Raw genomic sequence first — 21,632 nt, 5'->3', positions numbered from 1 at the left:
CCGGAGTCGGACGGTCTCGGCACTGTTTGGGCCTTTTTCGGTGCCGACGGTCGGTCACCGAATTTATGGGTGGAGCCATGGCCTGGTGGCAGTGGCGTCCCCTGGGCCTTGACAATCTTCTTATGAGTGGTTTTCGACGTCTTACTCACGGTTCGTGGATCGTCGAATTCCTCGGAGTCCGATTCGTGTATCGAAAAGGTTTCTTCCTCTTCCTGTACCTCGAACTCCCGGTGGGCTGTCGGCGTGGACGCCATTTGAAGTCTTCTGGCCCGACGGTCTCGTAGTGTTTTTCGGGACCGGAACGCACAACAGGCCTCGCAAGTGTCTTCACTGTGCTCAGGTGACAGGCACAGGTTACAGACCAAGTGTTGGTCTGTATAGGGGTATTTTTTGTGGCATTTGGGACAGAAACGGAACGGGGTCCGTTCCATCGGCGTTCTTCTACACGCGGTCGGGCCGAGCAGGCCCCGACGGGGGATCGAAAACTACCCCGAAGGGCTCCGGAACTCTTCGATCTTCGATGCGGTGTTGACTCCAACTACGCCGATCCCGAACGCAACAATACCGACGAAAATCTTCCGAAATTTAGCTGTTTTTCCGTTCCGAAACTCGGAGCGACAGGAACACGTCCGAACCCGATGGCGGAAAAAAAACAATTGAAGATGGAGTCGACGCCCATGCGCAATGGAGACAAAAGGAGGAGTCACTCGGTCCCGTGACTCGAAAGACTTCTTCGAAGAAAAACAACTTGTAACACTCCGACCCAACACCAGATGGCGAGCTATGCAAAACATGCGTATCTACAGCTACAGATGCCATCGAACCTATTGTTCTGTGGCCCGAGAGCTTGGTAGAGCATAGCATATTTAATGTTTTTAGACTGAAGGAGTTTTTTGTTTTGCTTAATGTTCTTTGGGCCTCCTGTACAGCCACCGTAGTATCCAGATAGATGGAGATATTAGAGCGCTGATAGGCATCAAAGTCATGGTAGTTCAGCAGTCGGGCAATGATTGACTTAGGAGGAGTGGCGAGGACCCAGAGATCTGTGTACTCACTCAAAGGACCCAGAGATCTGTGCACCCACTCAACAACCAAAAGCTCAGATAAACTATCTATGCCCAGGAACTCAGCCAGAAGGGATTCAACAAAAGGATCAGGTCTGCAGATCACAGTAGTCTCTAGGAGGCCAAGGATATGTATATTGTTTCTGCATGATTTGGAGTAGAAGTCCTCATTTTTAGCCATTGCCTTTGTACTATCTCGCTCTAGCTGGTGCACTGTGTCTTTGATGTAGGTGGTTATCATCTTCCAAAGTCAAGATTCTAGTTTCAGCTACGTTAAAGCGTTTGCCTTGTTTGCTATTGTTTAACCCCTTCGCTGCCAGGCCTTTTCCCCCTCCTGTGCCAGGCCTTTTTTTGCCTATTTGAGGCAGTTCGCGCTTAGGCCCTCATAACTTTTTGTCCACATAAGCTAACCAAGCCAAATTTGCGTCCTTTTTTTCCAACATCCTAGGGATTCTAGAGGTACCCAGACTTTGTGGGTTCCCTTGAAGGAGGCCAAGAAATTGGCCAAAATACAGTGAAAATTTCGTTTTTTTCAAAAAAATTGGAAAAAGTGGCTGCAGAAGAAGGCTTGTGGATTTCCCCCTGAAAATGGCATCAACAAAGGGTTTGCAGTGCTAAACTCAGCAGCTTCCTAGCTTTCAGGAACAGGCAGACTTGAATCAGAAAACCCAATTTTTCAGCACAATTTGGCATTTTACTGGGGCATACCCCATTTTTGCAATTTTTTGTGCTTTCAGCCTCCTTCCAGTCAGTGACAGGAATGGGCATTAAACCAATGCTGGATCCCAGAAACCTAACCATTTCTGAACAGTAGACAAAATTCTGAATTCAGCAAGGGGTCATTTGTGTAGATCCTACAAGGGTTTCCTACAGAAAATAACAGCTGAAAAAGAAAAATATTGAAATTGAGGTGAAAAAAACATAAATTGTTCTCTACGTTTTACTCTGTAACATTTCCCTGCAATGTCAGATTATGGAAAGCAATATACTGTTACGTCTGCTTGACTCCTCTGGTTGCGGGGATATATAGGGCTTGTAGGTTCATCAAAAACCCGAGGAACCCAGAGCCAATAAATGAGCTGCACCCTGCAGTGCGTTTTCATTCCATACCGGGTATACAGCAATTCATTTGCTGAAATATAAAGAGTAAAAAATTGCTATCAAGAAAACCTTTGCATTTCCAAAAAGGGCACAAGATAAGGTGCTGAGGAGCAGTGGTTATTTGCACATCTCTGAATTCCGGGGTGACCATACTAGCATGTGAATTATAGGGAATTTCTCAAATAGATGTCTTTTTTACACACTCTCCTATATTTGGAAGGAAAAAATGTAGAGAAAGACAAGGGGCAATAGCACTTGTTTTGCTAATCTATGTTCCCCCAAGTCTCCCGATAAAAATGATACCTCACTTGTGTGGGTTGGCCTAGCGCCCGCGACAGGAAACGCCCCAAAACGCAACGTGGACACATCCCATTTTTTTAAAGAAAGCAGAGGTGTTTTTTGCGAAGTACCTACCTGTAGGTTTTGGCCTCTAGCTCAGCCGGCACCTAGGGAAACCTACCAAACCTGTGCATTTCTGAAAACTAGAGACCTAGGGGAATCCAAGGAGGGGTGACTTGCGGGGCTCGGACCAGGTTCTGTTACCCAGAATCCTTTGCAAACCTCAAAATTTGGCTAAAAAAACACATGTTCCTCACATTTCTGTGGCAGAAAGTTCTGGAATCTGAGAGGAGCCACAAATTTCCTTCCACCCAGCGTTCCCCCAAGTCTCCCGATAAAAATGATACCTCACTTGCGTGGGTAGGCCTAGCGCCCGCGACAGGAAACACCCCAAACCGCAACGTGGACACATCAAAAATTTTGGAAGAAAACAGAGGTGTTTTTTGCGAAGTGCCTACCTGTAGATTTTGGCCTCTAGCTCAGCCGGCACCTAGGGAAACCTACCAAACCTGTGCATTTCTGAAAACTAGAGACCTAGGGGAATCCAAGGAGGGGTGACTTGCGGGGCTCGGACCAGGTTCTGTTACCCAGAATCCTTTGCAAACCTCAAAATTTGGCTAAAAAAACACATGTTCCTCACATTTCTGTGGCAGAAAGTTCTGGAATCTGAGAGGAGCCACAAATTTCCTTCCACCCAGCGTTCCCCCAAGTCTCCCGATAAAAATGATACCTCACTTGCGTGGGTAGGCCTAGCGCCCGCAACAGGAAACACCCCAAAGCGCAACGTGGACACATCAAAAGTTTTGGAAGAAAACAGAGGTGTTTTTTGCGAAGTGCCTGCCTGTAGATTTTGGCCTCTAGCTCAGCCGGCACCTAGGGAAACCTACCAAACCTGTGCATTTCTGAAAACTAGAGACCTAGGGGAATCCAAGGAGGGGTGACTTGCGGGGCTCGGATCAGGTTCTGTTACCCAGAATCCTTTGCAAACCTCAAAATTTGGCTAAAAAAACACATGTTCCTCACATTTCTGTGGCAGAAAGTTCTGGAATCTGAGAGGAGCCACAAATTTCCTTCCACCCAGCGTTCCCCCAAGTCTCCCGATAAAAATGGTACCTCACTTCTGTGGGTAGGCCTAGCGCCCACGAAAGGAAATGGCCCAAAACACAACGTGGACAGAACATATTTTTTCACAGAAAACAGAGGTGTTTTTTGCAAAGTGCCTACCTGTGGAGTTTGGCCTCTAGCTCAGCCGGCCCCGGGAGGGGGGGGGGCAGAAATGCCCTAAAATAAATTTGAGCCCCCACCCCCCCGCCCCTGCCCGGGAACAACCCCTGCCTACGGGGTCGCTCCCCCTGCATGACATTGGCGCCAAAAAACAAATCCCCGGTGCCTAGTGGTTTCTGCCCCCTTGGGGGCAGATTGACCTAAAATCGGCCAATCTGCCCCCAGGGGGGCAGAAATGGCCTAAATACAATTTGCCCCCCAGGGGAGCGACCCTTGCCTGAAGGGTCGCTCCCCATCTAAAAAAAAACAAAAAAAAACAAAAAAAAAAAAAACACAACAAAAAAATTTGCCCTGGTGCCCTGAGGGTTCTGCCCCCCCCCCCCCCCCCTGGGGGCAGTTCGGCCTAATAATAGGCCGAACTGCCCCCAGGGGGGGCAGAAATGGCCTAAAAGAAATTTGCCCCCCCCAGCCCCCGCCCCCGGGATCGACCCTTGCCTACGGGGTCGCTCCCCCTGCATGACATTGGCGTCAAAAAACAAATCCCAGGTGCCTAGTGGTTTCTGCCCCCAGGGGGGGCAGAAAAGGCCTTCCCGAAAATATGCCCCCCCTGGGAGCGACCCTTGCCCAAGGGGTCGCTCCCTTTTGTCAATAATAAAAAATAAAAAAAATCCCTGGTGTCTAGTGGTTTCTACCCCCCTTGGGGGCAGATTGGCCTCATCAAAATAGGCCAATCTGCCCCCAAGGGGGGCAGAAATGGCCAAAATATAATTTTCCCCCAAGGGGAGCGACCCTTGCCTAAGGGGTCGCTCCCCACCAAAAAAAAAAAGAAATGAAACATAAAAAAAAAAAAAATGGTCCCTGGTGCCTAGAGGTTTCTGCCCCCAGGGGTGGCAGAAAAGGCCTTCTCAAAAAAATGCCCCCCCTGGGAGCGACCCTTGCCCAAGGGGTCGCTCCCTTTTATCAGTTTCAATAAAAAAAAAAAAAATCCCTGGTGTCTAGTGGGGTTTCAAAAGCCGGATTGCAAGCAATCCGGCTTTTGAAACCCTCGGAGGGACTTCAAAGGGAAGGAAATACTTTTCCTTCCCTTTGAAGCCCCTCCGGGCCTCCCAAGTGATTGAAAAAGAAATGCTTTTGCATTTCTTTTTCAATCGCGCTGGAAGCAGAGCTTCCAGCGCGACTAGGGAGGCCCCTGTGACAAATCAGCGCGCGCTCGCGCGCTGACGTCACAGGGGGGGGGTGGGGGGGGTCGGGGGTGGAAGGGGAAGGTCTTCCCCTTCCATCCCGACTTGGGGGGGAGAAGGGGGGTGCACGGGGGGCGCGCTAGCGCGCCCCCAAGTTCCCCTGTGCCATGGACGAGATGATCTCGTCCAAGGCACAGGGGAACTGTAGCCTTGGACAAGATCATCTCGTCCAAGGCACAGAACCGGTTAAAATATCCATCTGTACGTTTAAATGGTCTTGCTTACTGTCACAATCTTTACGACTGGATTTACTCCCCCCAAAAAAAAAAAAAAGATTGCTTCTGTGTCTTTATCCCAACCGTCATGCGGCTTTGTCAGGGCGTGGGGGCATGGGAGAGGCTAGCCTGGATTGGGATCTAGTTGGTAGTCTCTGCTTAAAGAGCAATTTACATTGTTTATGATCCGAATTCCCCATGCCTATCTGGAGGTCCGGAGTCAGATATGTCAGAGGTAGAAGGAGCCCAGCAGATGGCCCCCGGAGGTAGGAGGCAGGGTGAGGACAGTGATGATTAGGCCAGAAGAGTGATCAAAAGAGGAAATAAGAACTGTACACAACCAATCATCTACTACAAGATAGGAACAACAGAGATAAACTATTGTTGTTGGAGTCTTCAAGAGGGGTGCCCTACTCATTGGTCCCCATGGGACAGCAGCCTGTGAACTTAGGGACACACAGCCGGTAGAAATTGGGTTTCTAGTGGACAGAGAAATGCACCCTGATCAAGCAGGAACCACAATCCTAGTCTGGGTAAGTCAAAAATGCACTCTGTATTAACCTGTGCTTACCCTCTGGTAGCTTGGAACAGAGTAACTTAAGAGGCAATGTGTAAAGTATTTGTGCAACATTTCAAGCAGTAAAACAGTGAAAACAAAACATAGAAAGATACTACATCTGGTTAGAAGAATAGAGCTTAATTTAATCAATAAAACAAGACCAAAACAACAAAAACATCAAGAAGTAGAACCTGAGTTATTGATTTGTAAACACATTTACAATGATGATGCATGGGTTGACTGAAGAAGCACCTGAGGCCTCACTCCCAAGGGTCAAGGACTGGAGTAGTACCACTTGGCAGGGCAGACTCACAGATGGCACAGCCCTGGTGCAGATTAAGTAAAGTTTGAAGTATTTTATTTCCCTGAGACTTCAGAAAATAGGGGACTAGTCAGCTGACCCCTGTAGTCATCCTGGGTTCTGTGGTGGAGAGATGCAGGTCCAGTCCATGTCACTCCCAGGCAAGAGACAGCTGGTCAGCACAGCAAAGTGGGAGTCCAGCAGAGTGGCAGTCCTTTTAGCAGCACAGCAGTCCTTCCTCCTAGCAGAATACCCACAGGTCCAGAAGTGTACTGATGTGGTGGTGTTAGAGGTCAAGTACTTATATTCTGTTTGACCTTTGAAGTGGGGGAGACTTCAAAGGAAGGTCTTGGAAGTACACAGAGGTCCTCCCTTCCTGCATTGGCTCCAGACTCACTACAGGGTGGTATGCAGAAATACACTTATAAAATGAATGTAATAAGGTAATGCCAATGTTATCCTAGAGGAGAGATAGGCTATGTTGTAGCTAAAAACACTTTGTGAGCTTCTCACCACCAGGACATGTACAATTTAATAATACATGTCCTGCCTTTTAAATACATTGCATCTTGGCCTCTATATTGTCCAGGGCCTACCTTAGGGGTGGCTTATATGTATAAAAGGGGAAGGTTTGGTCCTGACAAATGTTTATCTTGCCAGGTCGAAATGTCAGTGTAAACTTGACAGTAAAGTCCATCCCTTTAGGGAGATATACCACCTCAATAGTTTGGTATTTTCACCCCTCATCTGCATAAGCCATCTGAGGGTTCTGTGGTCTGTCTGAATCAGGAAGTGAATCCCAAACAGTAATGGCCTCAACTTCTTCAGTGCAGAGACCACAGCACAAGTTTCTCTTTCAATGGCACTCCACCTCTGTTCTCGTGGAAGTAACCTCCTACTAATGAAGGCTACTGGTTGGTCTAGGCTTTCGTCATTTAGCTGTGCTAAGACTGCCCCCATGCATTACTCTGAAGAGGCCATTTACACAATGATTATTTGGAAAAATCAGGTGCCTTGAGTACACGTAATGTACACATGGCTTCCTTGAGGGAATCAAAGGCTTTCTGACAGGTCTGTGTCCAGATCACCAATCTGGGCTGCTTCTTTGAAGTCAACTCAGTTAAAGGGACGACAATGGTGCCATAACCCTTAACAAAACTTCTGCAGTAGCCTGTGAGGCCGAGGAAGGTTTTCACTTCTGTTTGGGTTTTAGGTGGTTGACAGGCCATAATAGTCTCAATCGTGGCCTGGAGGTGCTGCACCTTGCCATCACCTACCAGGTTTCCCTGGTACACCACGGAACCATGTCCAATCTGGCACTTATTGGCCTTGATAGTCAGGCCTGCCCAGCCAACATGTTCTGCCCTTCAACAAGGACTTCTTCAGGGCTATGAAACAAATATATATATATATATATATATATATATATATATATATACGAAAAACTATATTTAAAAACACATAAAATACTTTAAACTATGTTGGATGGCCTAGATGTATCTATTTTGTGAAGAACAGACTTTTTTGAAGACTCACCTCTGCATCTTTTCATGTGTATGGATTAATGGAGGAATTTCTTGGCCCATATGGATGAACTTTGTTATGACTGAACTGTCTTCTTTGTTCTTAACACTGGGATTAGCACAATGCCCCAGTGATTATTTTTGTAGGTTTTCCCATTTTTATTTTAACCTTTGGACAATATCAGGGGCATTTTTCAATCTAAATGGCATCCTTGAAAATGGAGGTGGCCCTCTGGGATTGAAAATGTTGAACTCTCTTTATCGACCTCAGTCAGGGTGCTATGCCAGTACCCTGATGTCAAATCAAAGGAACTGAGGAATTTGACAGCAGCCAGTCTGACAAAAAAACTCATTAGCTCAAGAGATGAGGTCCTGGTGACTGAAATGAGTCCTTGGTAGTTCACACAGAACTGGGTGTTGCCCAGTAGGGCAGCCTTTGGTACCAACACCAGAGGGCTGGACCAGGGACTATTAGAGGGCTCAATCACCTGTAATGGTAACCTCTTAAAGATTGCCTCCTTGATGCTGGCTCTCACCCATCTGACACCCTGTAAATTTTGTTCTTTATAGGTGGACTGTCTCTACTGCCAATATCATGGACGCACAGGTGTGTGAGTCCAGGGGTGAGTGATAACAGTGAGGCAAACTATGCCAGCAACTGGTAATGGCCACCATTCTGTTCTGGGGTGAGGGTGATAGACTGGATGACACCCTCCACTGACCTATCGTGTTCCTGTGCAGGGAAGAGGTCAGGGAGAGTTTCACTCTTCTCTTCCACCTCCTCATCTGTCACAAGGAGAATGCTCACTGTGCACCTCACAAAGTTAGGCTTAAGTCAGTTTACATGGAGCATCCTTAGGGGGTTCCTAGGTGTCTGGATGTCCACCAGGTAGGTGGCCTCCGCCTTGCGCTCCTTGATTCCATATAGGCCAGTCCAGCGTCCTGGAGAGCCCTGGACTCTACTGGTTCCATGACCCACACTGTCTGGACAGGCTAAAACTAGACCAGAGTAACCTTCTGGTCATACCAGACTTTCATGACTTCGTGGCTGTCCTCCAGATTGTTTCTCGAACTTTCCAGAAGCGGTGCATCTGGTTGCATGGGGGGAACAGCAAGTAGGTGACCGCATCTTGGGAGTTTTCTCCTATCCCTCCTTGACAAGCCTCAGAGGTCCCCTAACAGGATGGGCACAGAAGAGTTTAAAGGGATTGAATCCTACTCCATTCAGGGGCACTTCCCTGTAGGCGAAGAGAATGCACGGTAAGAGTATGTTGCACTTCTCAGGGAAGCCTATAATCATGTCTTTTAAGGTCTTGTTGATTCTCACCACATGACCATTGATTTGGGGGTGATAAGATGGGGTGAACTTGGAGGTTATACCATGCTCATCCCACATGGACTTCATGTACGAGGACATGAACTTAGTGCCTCTGTCAGACACTACCTCCTTTGGGAAATCCATGCAGGTCAAGATCACTTTAAGAGCTCTGTCTACCATTGGTGCAGTCAATGACCTCAGAGAGATCACCTCTGGGCAGCAGATGGCATGGTCCACCAGACTAGAACAAACTGGTTGCCTAGGGCTATCTCAGAGTCCAAGGGTCCAATGGTGTCAATACCCACCCTTCTGAAGGGGGTGCCATCGATGTGTAAGGGGAGCTATTTGCTTTTTATCTGTCTTCCCACTGACCTGGTAGGTAGGACAGGATCTGCAGAATGCATCTGAGGCTGTCTTTATCAGGGCCAATACAAGTAGGTGACTACCTTGGCAAATGTCTTTTATTGCCCCAAATGTCTTGCTAGGGGTATGTCGTGTGCCAAATCCAGTAGAAAGGCCCTTTAAGTCTGGGGGGACCACCAGCACATGGGCTGCCACTGTACCAGGAGCCTTAGGCTCGCTAAATAGGAGATCATTCTCTCAGTAGATTAGGTGATACCCAGAAGCTTCATCTGCTGCATTGGCTGAGGCCTGTCACCTTAAAAGTGGGACACTCCTCCTGTGCTTGGTAAAATATCTCCCTGGTGGGCCCTCCCTCAACCTGCCAGCTAGCAAGCTGAGGTAGGTAACCTAGGGCGGCAATCTCCTACCCGGCAGGCATGGGCCCTGTCAACTTCTACTGCAGGATCTTCAGGGGCTTTTTTCCATGTCCCTCGCCCCTTTTCTTGGCAGCTGCCTGGGCCATTTTTCCAGGCTCCAGATGTCCTTTACTTCCTTCCCAGGCAGCCATGGATCGTGTGGTCATACAGACTCACTCAGGCAATCCCATCATCTCCAAGTAAGACCTGCGCTCTACCTCCCTCCAGACAGTGTGCTCTAGGTCACTGCCTAGCAAACAATCAACAGGCATGGCAGGGCTAACAGCAACTTTCAGAGAACTTGAGACACCCCGCCCCACCACACAATCAAAGGTAACCAGAACCACTGGTAGATGGCTCTTGCGATTGTTGGTGCCTATGACTTGGTGGAATGTGTTCAGTAGGACTTTCTCTGCAGACACAAGCTGGCACCTGCCAGTGGTCATGCTGGTTCCTGTGTCTCGCAGAGCATGCACCAATTGGCCAATAATGGTGACCCACTATCTATACTTTGAAGTATTTGCAGGCATTTGGGCTTTTGGCACCACTTCTTTATCCCCTAGGAAAACTAGGATCCCCATTGTCCTCCCAAGGTAACTAGGCCCACCTCCTCTCCAAGCACTACACTTGCCAACTCAGGTGTCTCCCCACCAGTAGAGGAATGTGCCCTCTTGGGACATCTTTAGTTGCCCTTCGAGTGCCCATACTTGTACCACTCCATTTATTGGGGCACAAACCTCCCTGTCTTATGATCAAAGAACCCCTTCTGGTCAGGATCAGACTGGGACTGGTTACCACTACTGCCTTTGAAATTGTTTTGGGAGGCCTTTAGAGAACCCTTATTTTAAAACATTTTCTGAACTCTACTTCTTCTGGTGGTAACCCTGACCACCTTAATGGAAGTCTCCGCCAGATACCTTTCTGGACACTCTGGCCCTCATTACAACCTCAGCTGAGGCTGCGGGCGCCAGAATACCACCAGTGCTGGCGAAATTTCTGGCTCCCTATTACGAGTTTACTGCTGGGCCAGCAGACGGTAACAGTATTACCGTCCGCTGGCCCAGCGGAAAAGTCACAACATTGATGCCGGCTCGTAATAGAGCCGGTGGCACTGTTGATGTGCAGCGGGTGCAGTAGCAGCCGTCGCACATTAATGCACGATGGGGCTATGCCTGGGGGCCCCTGCACTGCCCATGCCAAGTGCATGGGCATTGTCGGGGCACCCAGGGGCACTCCAAGTCCACCTTACCGCCAGCCTTTCCATGGCGGTGTTTACCGCCGTGGCCAGGCTGGCAGTTGGGGACTTATAATCCCCAGGGCAGCGGTATGACCGCCAGGCGGAAGCCTAGCAGTATATTGGAGGGGCCGGGGGTATGGCTGTGGCTATTGCACCACGGTCATAATAGCTGGCGGAACACTGCCAGCCTGTTGGCGGTGTTACCGCCAGCTTACCGCCAGCCGCCAGGGTCATAATGAGGCCCTCAGCAAGCTTCCTGGGGTCAGTCAGCTTACTGTCCACTAGGTGCTGGGGCAACTCAGGAAAACTGATACAGAGCATGTGTTCTCAAATAGTATAACACATTAAAATCACTAACCTTGCTGCCCCTCTCCCAGTCATTCAGCGCCTTACTGGAGTTATCAACAAAGCCTACCCAAGATTGGTTGGGGAGCTTCTTGCTGTCCCTGAATCTTTGGCAATACTATTCGGAGTAAGCCAAAATTTGGCAATTAAAATTGCCTCTTTCAGAAGTGTGTCCCTCACAAGTATTGGCATGTGCTTCCACTACTACCTCCCCCCCCCTGTGATCTTCAGGAACCCCGTGAACCTTCAGTGCAACCTCATAAGCAGAAAACCATTTATCAATGGAATTTCCCACCACATAACTAGGCACCAAATCCGTGGGCACACAAACCATTTTTCTCCTTCGAGAACTACATGTATGCGGCCACCATCACTGCTGGAATCTGCCTTCCTGGCCTTGATACCTAGCTCTTTCAAACTCAGTTTGTAAGGCAGTAAAAGCTTTTTCTCTGCCTCAGCCTTTTTGGCCTCCCTTTCAGCCGTTCTCTCTTTGGCCATCTTCAGGTTCTTTCCCCTCCCTTCTTTCCCTCATCTCCTATGCGGATAGACCACAGGAATATACACTGCTTCCTACTTTTACAGGGAGCTCAAATTCAGGGACCTCACCATCAGCCACTGCAGGTAATTCCTCAGAAGAGCCATTCTTAGGCTCCCACAATCCATAATTTTCCTTGGAGTGGACTTCTGTCCAGACCCTAAGTGCCTTTTGAAATTCCACATTCTTGGTGGCAATCTTGCCAGGGACCCCCATGTCCTTGCAAAGTCTTTAAGCTGAACAGCCACTGTGTGGGTTTCCAAGCCTGCAACCTCGAATTCCATGATTCCTGCTGGAGAACCAGCAGCCAGAGACAAGATTTTGTGGAAAAATAAAAAGAAATGCCAATCAGAGAGAATTTAAAGTTCAAAATGGTCTTGGATGTGGATGGGTAGTGTACACCAAGTTACTGTATGGCACTGTACAAACAAAAGTCCTATCCTCACCGCTGATCACCAATGTTAGAAATTGTGTTTCTGGTTGACAGCGTTATGCACCCTGATCAAGCAGGAGCCACAACCCTAATAAGGGTAAGTCAAAATCACACTCTAAATTAACCTGTGCTCAGTCTCTAGTAGCTTGGCACACAGCAGCAAAGCTTAACTTAAGAGGCAATGAATAAAGTATTTGTGCAACACTTAAAACAGTAAAACTGTGAAAACACCACACAGAAAGATACCACATTTGTTTAGAAACACAGAGCTTAATTTAATAAATAAAACAAGACCAAAACGACAAAAAATCCTATCAGTAGAACTTGAGTTATGAATTTTTAAAGAATAAACTGTAGAAAAGTGCTTAGAAGCAAGAAGCGCCAGTCGGAGTTTTCTGGTTCTGCCAGACTGGGACAAGGTCAAGAGTTTAGGTTGATCGCAATGGAGCGTGGGCTTGATAAAGGGACCCATTTAGGCCCCGCTGAACAAAAGTACCTTGATCCTGGTTGTGTCGGCGTTGAGGACGATGCGAGTTGAGAGGTGCAGCTGAGGTGATACGTTGGTTCCGATCCTACAACAGAAGGAAATGTGTTTTTTTTTTTCCCATGCAAAGTCGCGATGCGCTGGTCCCAAATGTGATGCGTTGGTTCTGCTCTAGTAGCAGAGAATGCATTGATTCTGAGGGTGACACATTGGTTCCAAAGGCAATGCTCCAGGCCGGATCCACGTGGCAATGAGGATTCGCCCATTCTGATCCATGCAAAGGCGGAGATGCACTGGCATCCTGCCCTCTGGGTTGTCCAGGGCCTACCTTATGGTGGACCTAAATATATAAAAAGGGAAGGTTTGGGCCTAGCAAAAGGTTTATCTGACCAGGTCGAAATGGCAGTGTAAACTATACAGACTGGCTCTGCAGTGGCACAATGAGTGCTGCAGGTCCACTAGTAGCATGTAGTTTACAGGCCCTAGACACTTGTAATGCACTTGACCAGGGACTTATAAGTATGTTAACTATGTCAGCTGGGGGCGAGACAATATTATCATGTGTTATGGGAGAAAGCACAATCACTTTAGCACTGGTTAGCAGTAGTAAAGTGCACAGAGTCCTAAAGTCAGCAAAAAGGAGCTCAGTAAAGCGAAGGAGGTAGGCAAAAAGTTGGAGGGAAGACCACCCTGTGTCTGTCAGGTCTAACACCAGCCAATAAAGCAGTCATTTCCTGAGGTCTCAGGTACACGTAAGGCTCTGAACAGCGCCCCAGCAACATGAAAGGTGGCAATAGAGTTTCGTAGGTTTGGGCTACAATGACGTTCAGCATTCTCAGAGGCTCTCCAAATCGTACAATTCCTACAGCACCAATTCGGAGGGCTTAAACAGGGACCAAGTAACTCACCCGCTGCCTCTGAGTCCGGGTCAAGACAGCGCCACCACCAGCAGCGCATCTGATGGCATGAGTAAGCTCCAGGCATGCATTTACCAGTTGGAGGAGTTGCATCTTGCCCAGAAATGTGGAGCAGAACCCGGGCCACTCAATTTTAAGGGCTTGGAGGTGTATGCAACATGGGGCCACTGGGCAAGAAGTGGCCTGCGCACATTTAAACAGGGTTTTACAGGACTGTTGGGGAAGAGAGATCTCCACTCTAAGCAGCCATCATGGGTAGCGCCTCGCCTCCCAACTTTATAATGTTTGCAAAATGCTCCACAAACTCTGTTTTTGAAATAATAGTAATCCTAGAACATTGCTCAAACATCATCTTCAATCTTACAGTGTTCACCCAAACAAAGTTAGATGGATGGCCATTATCTCTACATCCTAACTGTAGCAAAACTTCTTCACAAACTCCCTTAACGGTTTTTTGTCACATTATTACTGCTCTTGCAACATACAGCAAAACGCCGCTATCTCACACAGCGGGTGCAGAACACTTTAAAAACTGAACATAATTTATAATTAACCATGTGACCGGTCTTGCCACAACTCAAACACTGACCATCAAATGAACATTGTATTTTTTCTTGTGGCAGTCTGCATTTGTTTCACCTTTTCTTTATTTTGTGGATTCTCTCTTTTTGAGTAGACACTGTCAACCTTTGTTATGTCTTTTTTGAAAACATCCATACATTTACCCATATGTTTGACTCTCAGCAACCACATTCAGTATAAAGGGGGCTCAACCTTTAACCACAACTCTTCATGTATTCTTCCATTATTACAGCACAGTATGGATTGATCCCTAATATGGTCTCAACATACAGAACCTAATTCACAAGTGCTCACCAAATACCTTAAAACTGCAATATAATCTTAAACAGTGTGAGTTTTCTTGCTTCCTTTTCCCCCTTATAATACCTTTCCGTGATGTGTTTCTGTGAGGTAAATAATGTATGTCTAATTTCGTAAAACAAATCTCATATTCTCTATATAGTTACCACAAACCATTGGTGTACATTTATTAACAATAATGTACCAGTCAGACTGACTAGGTTGGTTTCTAAACTACATGGGTACAACTTGGTTATCAAAACAGGTAGCTGGCGGGAAACATTTCCGGGCAGATTGCCTGTCAAGCTTGCCTTTATCAGACGTTGATGAAGAAATTGGAGTGGACGATGTGGAATGTGTTGCAACAAATTATGCTGTGCATTAATGTACTGATTTCTTTACTGAAAAGGACTGGCTTTATGCATGTCAGAATAATGATATACTAGGGAAGGTCAAGAAATACATTGTGTGCGGGTGACGCACCAGATGTTTGGAAGGTGATATGAAAACATTTGCTCAAGCTGCTGGTGAGTTATCTTTAGTTAATGGTTTAGTTTCTTTAGTGGGCGATTTGCATGTTCCTCCTGCAAAAATGCATAATCTCACCATTTCCAAGGTGCACGAAGGTCACCTAGGAACTACGTGGCTCCAGTTACGGGCAGCCAGACAAGGATTCCAGCGCTTTGATTCGGTTGTCACTGGGATTCGGGCTGGCTGGTTGCTGCTCGTCTTGGGCATGTAATGAGGTACTCATTAAACCATTTTTGTCTATATTGCGACTAAGAAGTTTCTTAAAACACTTACACATCCACTGAAACATACGCTATTACCTGCATTCCAGTGACTCCATTGACATGTGATGTTCTGCTCCTCAGCAGAGTGAAGTCCTTTTACAAAGATTCTGTTATTCTCACAGTTGATTTCATTCAAGTGCACAGTGCCTCTGCGTTTTATTAGGGTCGAGCCTGCGTTGCATGCGCTCGCGCATGCTCGCAGTGAGACGCTTTAGTGTTTAGAAAAGGGCTCGGAGCCCTGTCGACGTCACGTCCGTGTTTTTCATTGGTTTGTGGGCTTGCCTATTAAAATCTGCTTGCTTTCATTAGTCTAAGGCATGTATACGTCATGCCTTTTCCGGTGGCTAGCCCTCCTCGAGCGCATGAACCAAGTACAGAAAACATGCGAGGCTCGCTGTTTTCTGTCAGGCTCGTGGACTACTTTTTCTCTAATTTACTAGCGTGATTTCACTTGGCAGAAGTCGAGCGCTTTACATAGTTAATTGCACTTTTCGGGTTACGTGCATAAATGCACTTTTGCCGATAGGTGAAAAGTCGGGTTATGAGTTTACAATGCTATCAGCTCTAACATGAGCAAACGCGAGACCCGTTGCATTGCAAATGCTTGTTTTTAAACTGCTGTCATACATGTTCAAGTCAAAATGTGCAGCTGATAATAAAACTCTTCTCATAACAACAGTCTGTCGCATCTTAAATCTGCCACGTTCTTGTAGCATATGTAAATTAATGTTTTTCTGGCCTTAAAGTGATGAGGTGACACTTCCTCTTCTCCAGTCTCCAGTGCAATCAAAGCACAGTAGTCGGAATAAGGATGAAAGCAGGTTCAATGTCAGCCACAGCTTCAGGTTACAATAACAGTTGATCCCTTTAACACCCCACTTAACCATTCCATAACAGAATGGGAGATACCAGCAAACATCCACTGATCAAATAAATGTGGGTCATGTTAAAGATGCATCCAAATATACTACACCATCCATCTTAAGGAGACATTACATTTGAGTGAAGAGAAACAGTAATTTGAGGTTAAATATAAGTTTCCATGATTTATGGAGATTGCAAGACAGCCAACTAATCTCACATTGCCAGCTGACAATTGGACATTGAATCCTCCTGTGATGCATGAAAGAGAGGGCCACAGACAATGTGAGTAATCATGAACACCTCTAAAGTTAAGATAAAATTACTTCTATTTCTTTTTATCTGGGACTTAATGACAGAAGGTGGAAAAGCATCCAATATTCTCTACCATTTCCCAAAGATAAATCCGTGTAATGACCATTATTTGGCCAGCAAAGTTATTAATTTAGAGTTTGTAATCACAACTTTGGGTTAAAGCTCTTGGTATATAGTTTACCAACATGATGGCTGAATAACAATTAGGATACAATATATGAATAACAGATTTTATTTTGTCTATCTTGGGACCCCATTCCTAGTCTTCTGTTTAGTGTTCAAGTGGTAAATGACTCCTAAAGTCATTCCCGCTAAATGTAATCAACAGTGCGGTAGAAACAAATTGCACCACTGCAGTTTGTTAGGGAAGTTCAGCTAAAATATTTTCTGTGCTTTTGTGTTTGCAATATCCCTCCAATTCTCTCACGCCATTTAGTTCAGCGGAGTTGTGCAGAGGCTGTTTTCACTGAGCGCCATCTTTTGCCCCTTGACCCTAGACCAGAAGCATGCATGGCCTTTACTGCTTGGATGTGACGCTGACCCCTCTGTGACTGACCCAGCACAGGTCCGAGAACCAATTTTTTAATGGCTCACTCCTTTTTGCTCCATAGAGGATGTAGAGAGACTCTTAAACCAGCTCTTTATTTTTCACAAAAATTCATAGAGCACGGTAAAGTTTAGCCGTCTGTGGGTGAGGCTGTAGCTTTGTCGAATCTTATACAGCAGATAATATCAATATGAAATTGTTATTTTCATGAAAATGCTAACATTTGCCCCCAAAAGCTGCAAGTCTAAGTTCGAATTATAATGGAGATGTAGGATCATCCTACACCATAACGCACTGGTATGAGGAGCAGAAATATTCAGTCATGTATTGTCTATTAAATACTTACTGGCAGATGTTCTAGTAAAGGCGTCACACTTTCTGACACATAAATTATATTTCCATCAGTCATAACGGCTAGAAAGAAACCATCAAGAGCCTGCAAAGCAAAAACAACAGGCTATTACAAAAAATATATGTACTTTTCAACTAAAGAATATAAACAAAATATAAATCTATCCATTTATTCTCAGATCATACATTCTTTTATGACCAAAAACTTCTTAAAACAAAACTGCTTAAAACATCAGAAACACATTACAAATTCCATTTTTCAAGACACCAGGCACTACGTACTCAACATTCAACCAAAACCACTGGCCCAAGCTAGTCCTTGTGTATTGGATGGGCCAGCTCTCCACCTTATTATTTCATTCCGTTTTTCTGAATATCTCATTAAACCAAATTGTGCTGTTCAGTGAGGAAACACCCACTAAAACACGCTGACACATTTTTCAAGTTAGACTACAATAACCCTTGAATGTATTACTCAATTGGGCTCCGAACAACCATTGGAGGGGAGCGGGAGAAGGGGCAAACTGGTTGACTGAAAAAAAAGCTATACCAATCATAGTTTGCATTTTCTACTTGTTAAACTAATCTCACATTATCTTTAATTATCATCCGAAAGCCTACCATACAGCACCACAGATTCGTTTTAAACTGTTCATTATGCAGCTCACAAAGAGAAGTCAGTGTCCACACAAAGAAATGTCACCGTCAACCTCCACAGCCCGTACAGACAACAAACAGGGGCAGGTCATAAGAACCTCTGGAAAAAAACATTTTTCTCAGCTACACCAACTGCAGTCTCCTTGGCCTGGATCATTCTATGATGGTCAACATGCCCTGTCCTTAAACTCTAGTTCTTTGTCTCCTGTATTGTGCCTATCGGATAAGATTTGGCAAAAGTAAGACTCTTCTCTCGCATACTGCACATTCCTCCTATTCCCTGCCACTCTGATCAAGTAAGCCTTTTTACTTGAGCTCTTTAATTCTACCAGGTGACTTCCACCTCCTGTGCTTCAGCTCGGAGATCATCTGTTGTTGGTATGATCAGTTTAGTGCCGATTGTAAAAAAAAAAAAAAAAAAACTTGCAAATCTAAATTTATTTATTTCCACATTTGTAGATATAGGCGTTTTTGGAGCTCACAAACAGGGTCGGCTTTAAGATGGCGCAGCTGGCGCGAGCAGGGCAGCCCTCCTGGCTCTGCCCTTGGCGGGGGAAGCTGTGTTTGGAAATAACATGGGTTTACAAGCAACTGCTGCAAAGTTTCATGCGCGTTCAGTAGATTTCAGGCAACAAACAAAAATGTCAAGATAACTCTGGGGATTCATATTCGTGCTGGAGAGAGATCGGAGTTTTGTCTTTGTCTTACTCATCATTCAGTACTGGAGAAAGAATGTGTACCATGAAGATCGCAGAACTGTATTTTATGTCATTAGCTCAGTGGGTTACAGCGTTTTGTCGCAAAGACCATTTTGTTACTTGCTGCTCAGAAGTTTCAATCCTAATATAGCATAGTGACTTATGAACTGTCATCAAAGAACACCATCCAAACAGTATAAGTTACGACTAAGTTTTTTCTCCAGTCTCTTATTAGCCATTCCTAATATTGCAGAAATTGGTTCAATTGGGTATAAATACATTCTTATTAGCAAAGCCAAGCCCAACGGCTGTTGTATGTTTTAAACCCTGAAATTGTGCTTCTCCAAACCAAACTTAAAATATACAGCCCGCTAGTATGAATGACGTGATTCATACGCCTCGCCTCGTAATCCTCATTGTTTTATATAACATTTCTTATGGACTGATTTGCACACCTATGATTCAATGTCCCTGTAAAATATGTTTGATATAAGGTGCTCCGACATACTACACTGGTACGAGGAGCCTATAAAACAAATAAAATGTGAGAGAGGGACTATGGAGAGGTGAGGGGCACTGTTGGAGGGTTGTAGTGAGGGAATCCGTGGAGGAGGAGGTCTTTGGAAAGTTGGAGGAAGGCACAAAAAATTGTAGCACCAGGGGCCAACAGCTCTAAGGCCAGCTCTGCTCACAAACGTTAACCAGGTTATATCTGGAACACTGCAAAAGTCGCAAGTCTCCGGGTGCACTCCTGGAAAACCTGTGTGAATTAGCACTTCCTCTGAAAGGAAAACATACAGGGGGCTTTTTGTTGTGAAGGAATACGTAATGGGCTTTTTTGTTGGCCTGCTGTATCTCAAGAACAAGCGTATGATACCAAACGTCCATAACATGCAGATTCCAATATGGAAAGCAATGCAAGAAAAACATGAAAAAAACACTTATGCAGCTAGTATCAAGATATGCTCCTCAATTTGTTTTGCGTTTTTTTGTAGCTTTTCCCCCACAAAATATTTATTTGTATAGTTTTTTTCTTGCTGTCTATTTTCCACTTTTCCTTTGGTAACAAAAAACAATTTCATTGGACTCCTCCACTGAATGGCTAATCAATGAATCAATCAATCAATCAATCATAGTATTTATAAAGCGCGCTATGTACCCGTCAGGGTTTCGAGGCGCTGAGGGGGGGGGGGGGAGAGGAGTGCTGCTAGTTTATCGGTCGAAGAGCCAGGTCTTGAGGAGCCTTCTGAATGCGAGGAGGTCCTGGGTCTGGCGAAGGGATGTGGGGAGAGAGTTCCAGGTCTTGGCGGCGAGGAAGGAGAAGGATCTGCCGCCGGATGTCTTGCGCTGGATTCGGGGTACGATGGCGAGGGCGAGGTTGGCGGATCGGAGTTGACGTGTTGGGGTGTAGAAGTGAAGTCTGGTGTTGAGGTAGGAGGGTCCGGTGTTGTGAAGTGCCTTGTGAGCGTGGGTCAGGAGTTTGAAGGTGATCCTCTTGTCTACCGGGAGCCAGTGGAGTTCCTTTAGGTGAGGGGAGATGTGACTTCGGCGGGGTATGTTGAGGATCAGTCGGGCGGAGGCATTTTGGATACGTTGGAGGCGTTTGATGTCTTTGGTTGGGATGCCTGTGTAGAGTGCGTTGCCGTAGTCAAGTCTGCTGCTGACGAGGGCCTGGGTCACCGTCTTTCTGGTTTCTGTTGGAATCCACTTGAAAATTCTGCGGAGCATTCGGAGGGTGTTGAAACAGGAGGAGGAGACGGCGCTGACCTGTTTGGACATGGTGAGGGCGGAGTCCAGGATGAAGCCGAGGTTTCTTGCGTGGCTGGCAGGGGTGGGTGGGGGTCCGAGGACGGAGGGCCACCATGAGTCGTTCCAGGCCGAGGGGGTGCGTCCGAGGATGAGGACTTCCGTCTTGTCGGAGTTGAGTTTCAGGCGACTGTTGTTCATCCAATCGGCGATAGATTTTAGTCCCTCGTGGAGGTTTGTTTTGGCGGTGAGCGGGTCTTTGGTCAGTGAGAGGACGAGCTGGGTATCGTCGGCGTAGGAGGGAGATGGCTCCTTCATGTTTAATTCTTCTAAAGCTGCACTTTCACTCCTCTTTGGTGTATCTCCCTGACTGATTCCAGTCAGTTTCAACCTGAAGTTTACCTCCCCCACCAAACAACGTGTTGTTGTTTCGGCCCATCAATAAGGATGGAATTTGTTTTATAAATATAGTCATTGAATAGAGAGAGATTCCGCTAAGACATCCCATTCAACAGTGTCAACATTTTCGCCAGCTCAATGGTACTCAGCAGTCTAGGAATACTGTAAAGGACTTCAGTAGTCTACCTGGGCCCGGAATTATAGATATGGCACACTTTAAAGCAAGTGCACGGGTGCAGACATGGAAAGTGCGACCTATTAGGAAGAATCCGCTGCCCTCGGGGCACCCGCAAACTGGCGCTGCTCTAGGGGCAGCACATTCAAGAGAAATAAGGAGCAGCTGTATAAAAGCTGCTTCGTGCTTCTCTGTGCAGGTGGCAACCAGGGTTGTAGGAGACAATAAATTTCTGGGGGGGACAGGGATAGCCTTGGGGACTTTCAATCAACCCTATACAAATCGCTCGTTGTTTACGAACTGCAGGCTCCGATAAATACAGTATACACAATCATATATATTGGAAGAAAAATAGGGAGAAAGGAAGGCATGTTTTCACAGAGTGAAAGTATCTTTAATTGTTATTTACATTCACAAAGTAATTAGCTCAAATGTGAAAATAACATTTTGATTAACCTTGCATCTTCATGCACCAAGCAAATAAAGGTATGAGGGTAAAAAGGAAGAACATACCCTTTGCGCCCCACACCCACCATGCCCTTCGCCTCATGCCAATTGGAACCGCACTGGAGATATGAAAAGCGATTAGGTACAAGAGTTGTAAACTGTGCTCGGAAACCATAGTTCTAATAAC

General features: G+C 46.1%; 1 protein-coding gene across 19 annotated transcripts in view; it reads right to left on the bottom strand.

Moving 5' to 3' along the window:
• Positions 1–21,632, bottom strand: part of CLOCK (clock circadian regulator) — a 1,126,282-nt gene that overhangs the window by 568,534 nt on the left and 536,116 nt on the right. For all 19 annotated transcript variants that reach the window (XM_069200997.1, XM_069201058.1, XM_069201081.1 and 16 more), the window contains one exon: positions 17,319–17,408. In XM_069200997.1, the coding sequence (XP_069057098.1) occupies positions 17,319–17,408 (90 nt within the window). The remainder of the gene's footprint in view (positions 1–17,318; positions 17,409–21,632) is intronic.

This window comes from Pleurodeles waltl, chromosome 1_2 (assembly GCF_031143425.1).
Source record: "Pleurodeles waltl isolate 20211129_DDA chromosome 1_2, aPleWal1.hap1.20221129, whole genome shotgun sequence".
NCBI lineage: Eukaryota > Metazoa > Chordata > Amphibia > Caudata > Salamandridae > Pleurodeles > Pleurodeles waltl.
Note: the sequence above shows the minus strand (reverse complement) of the source record. Positions and strands in the feature narration are given on the sequence as shown.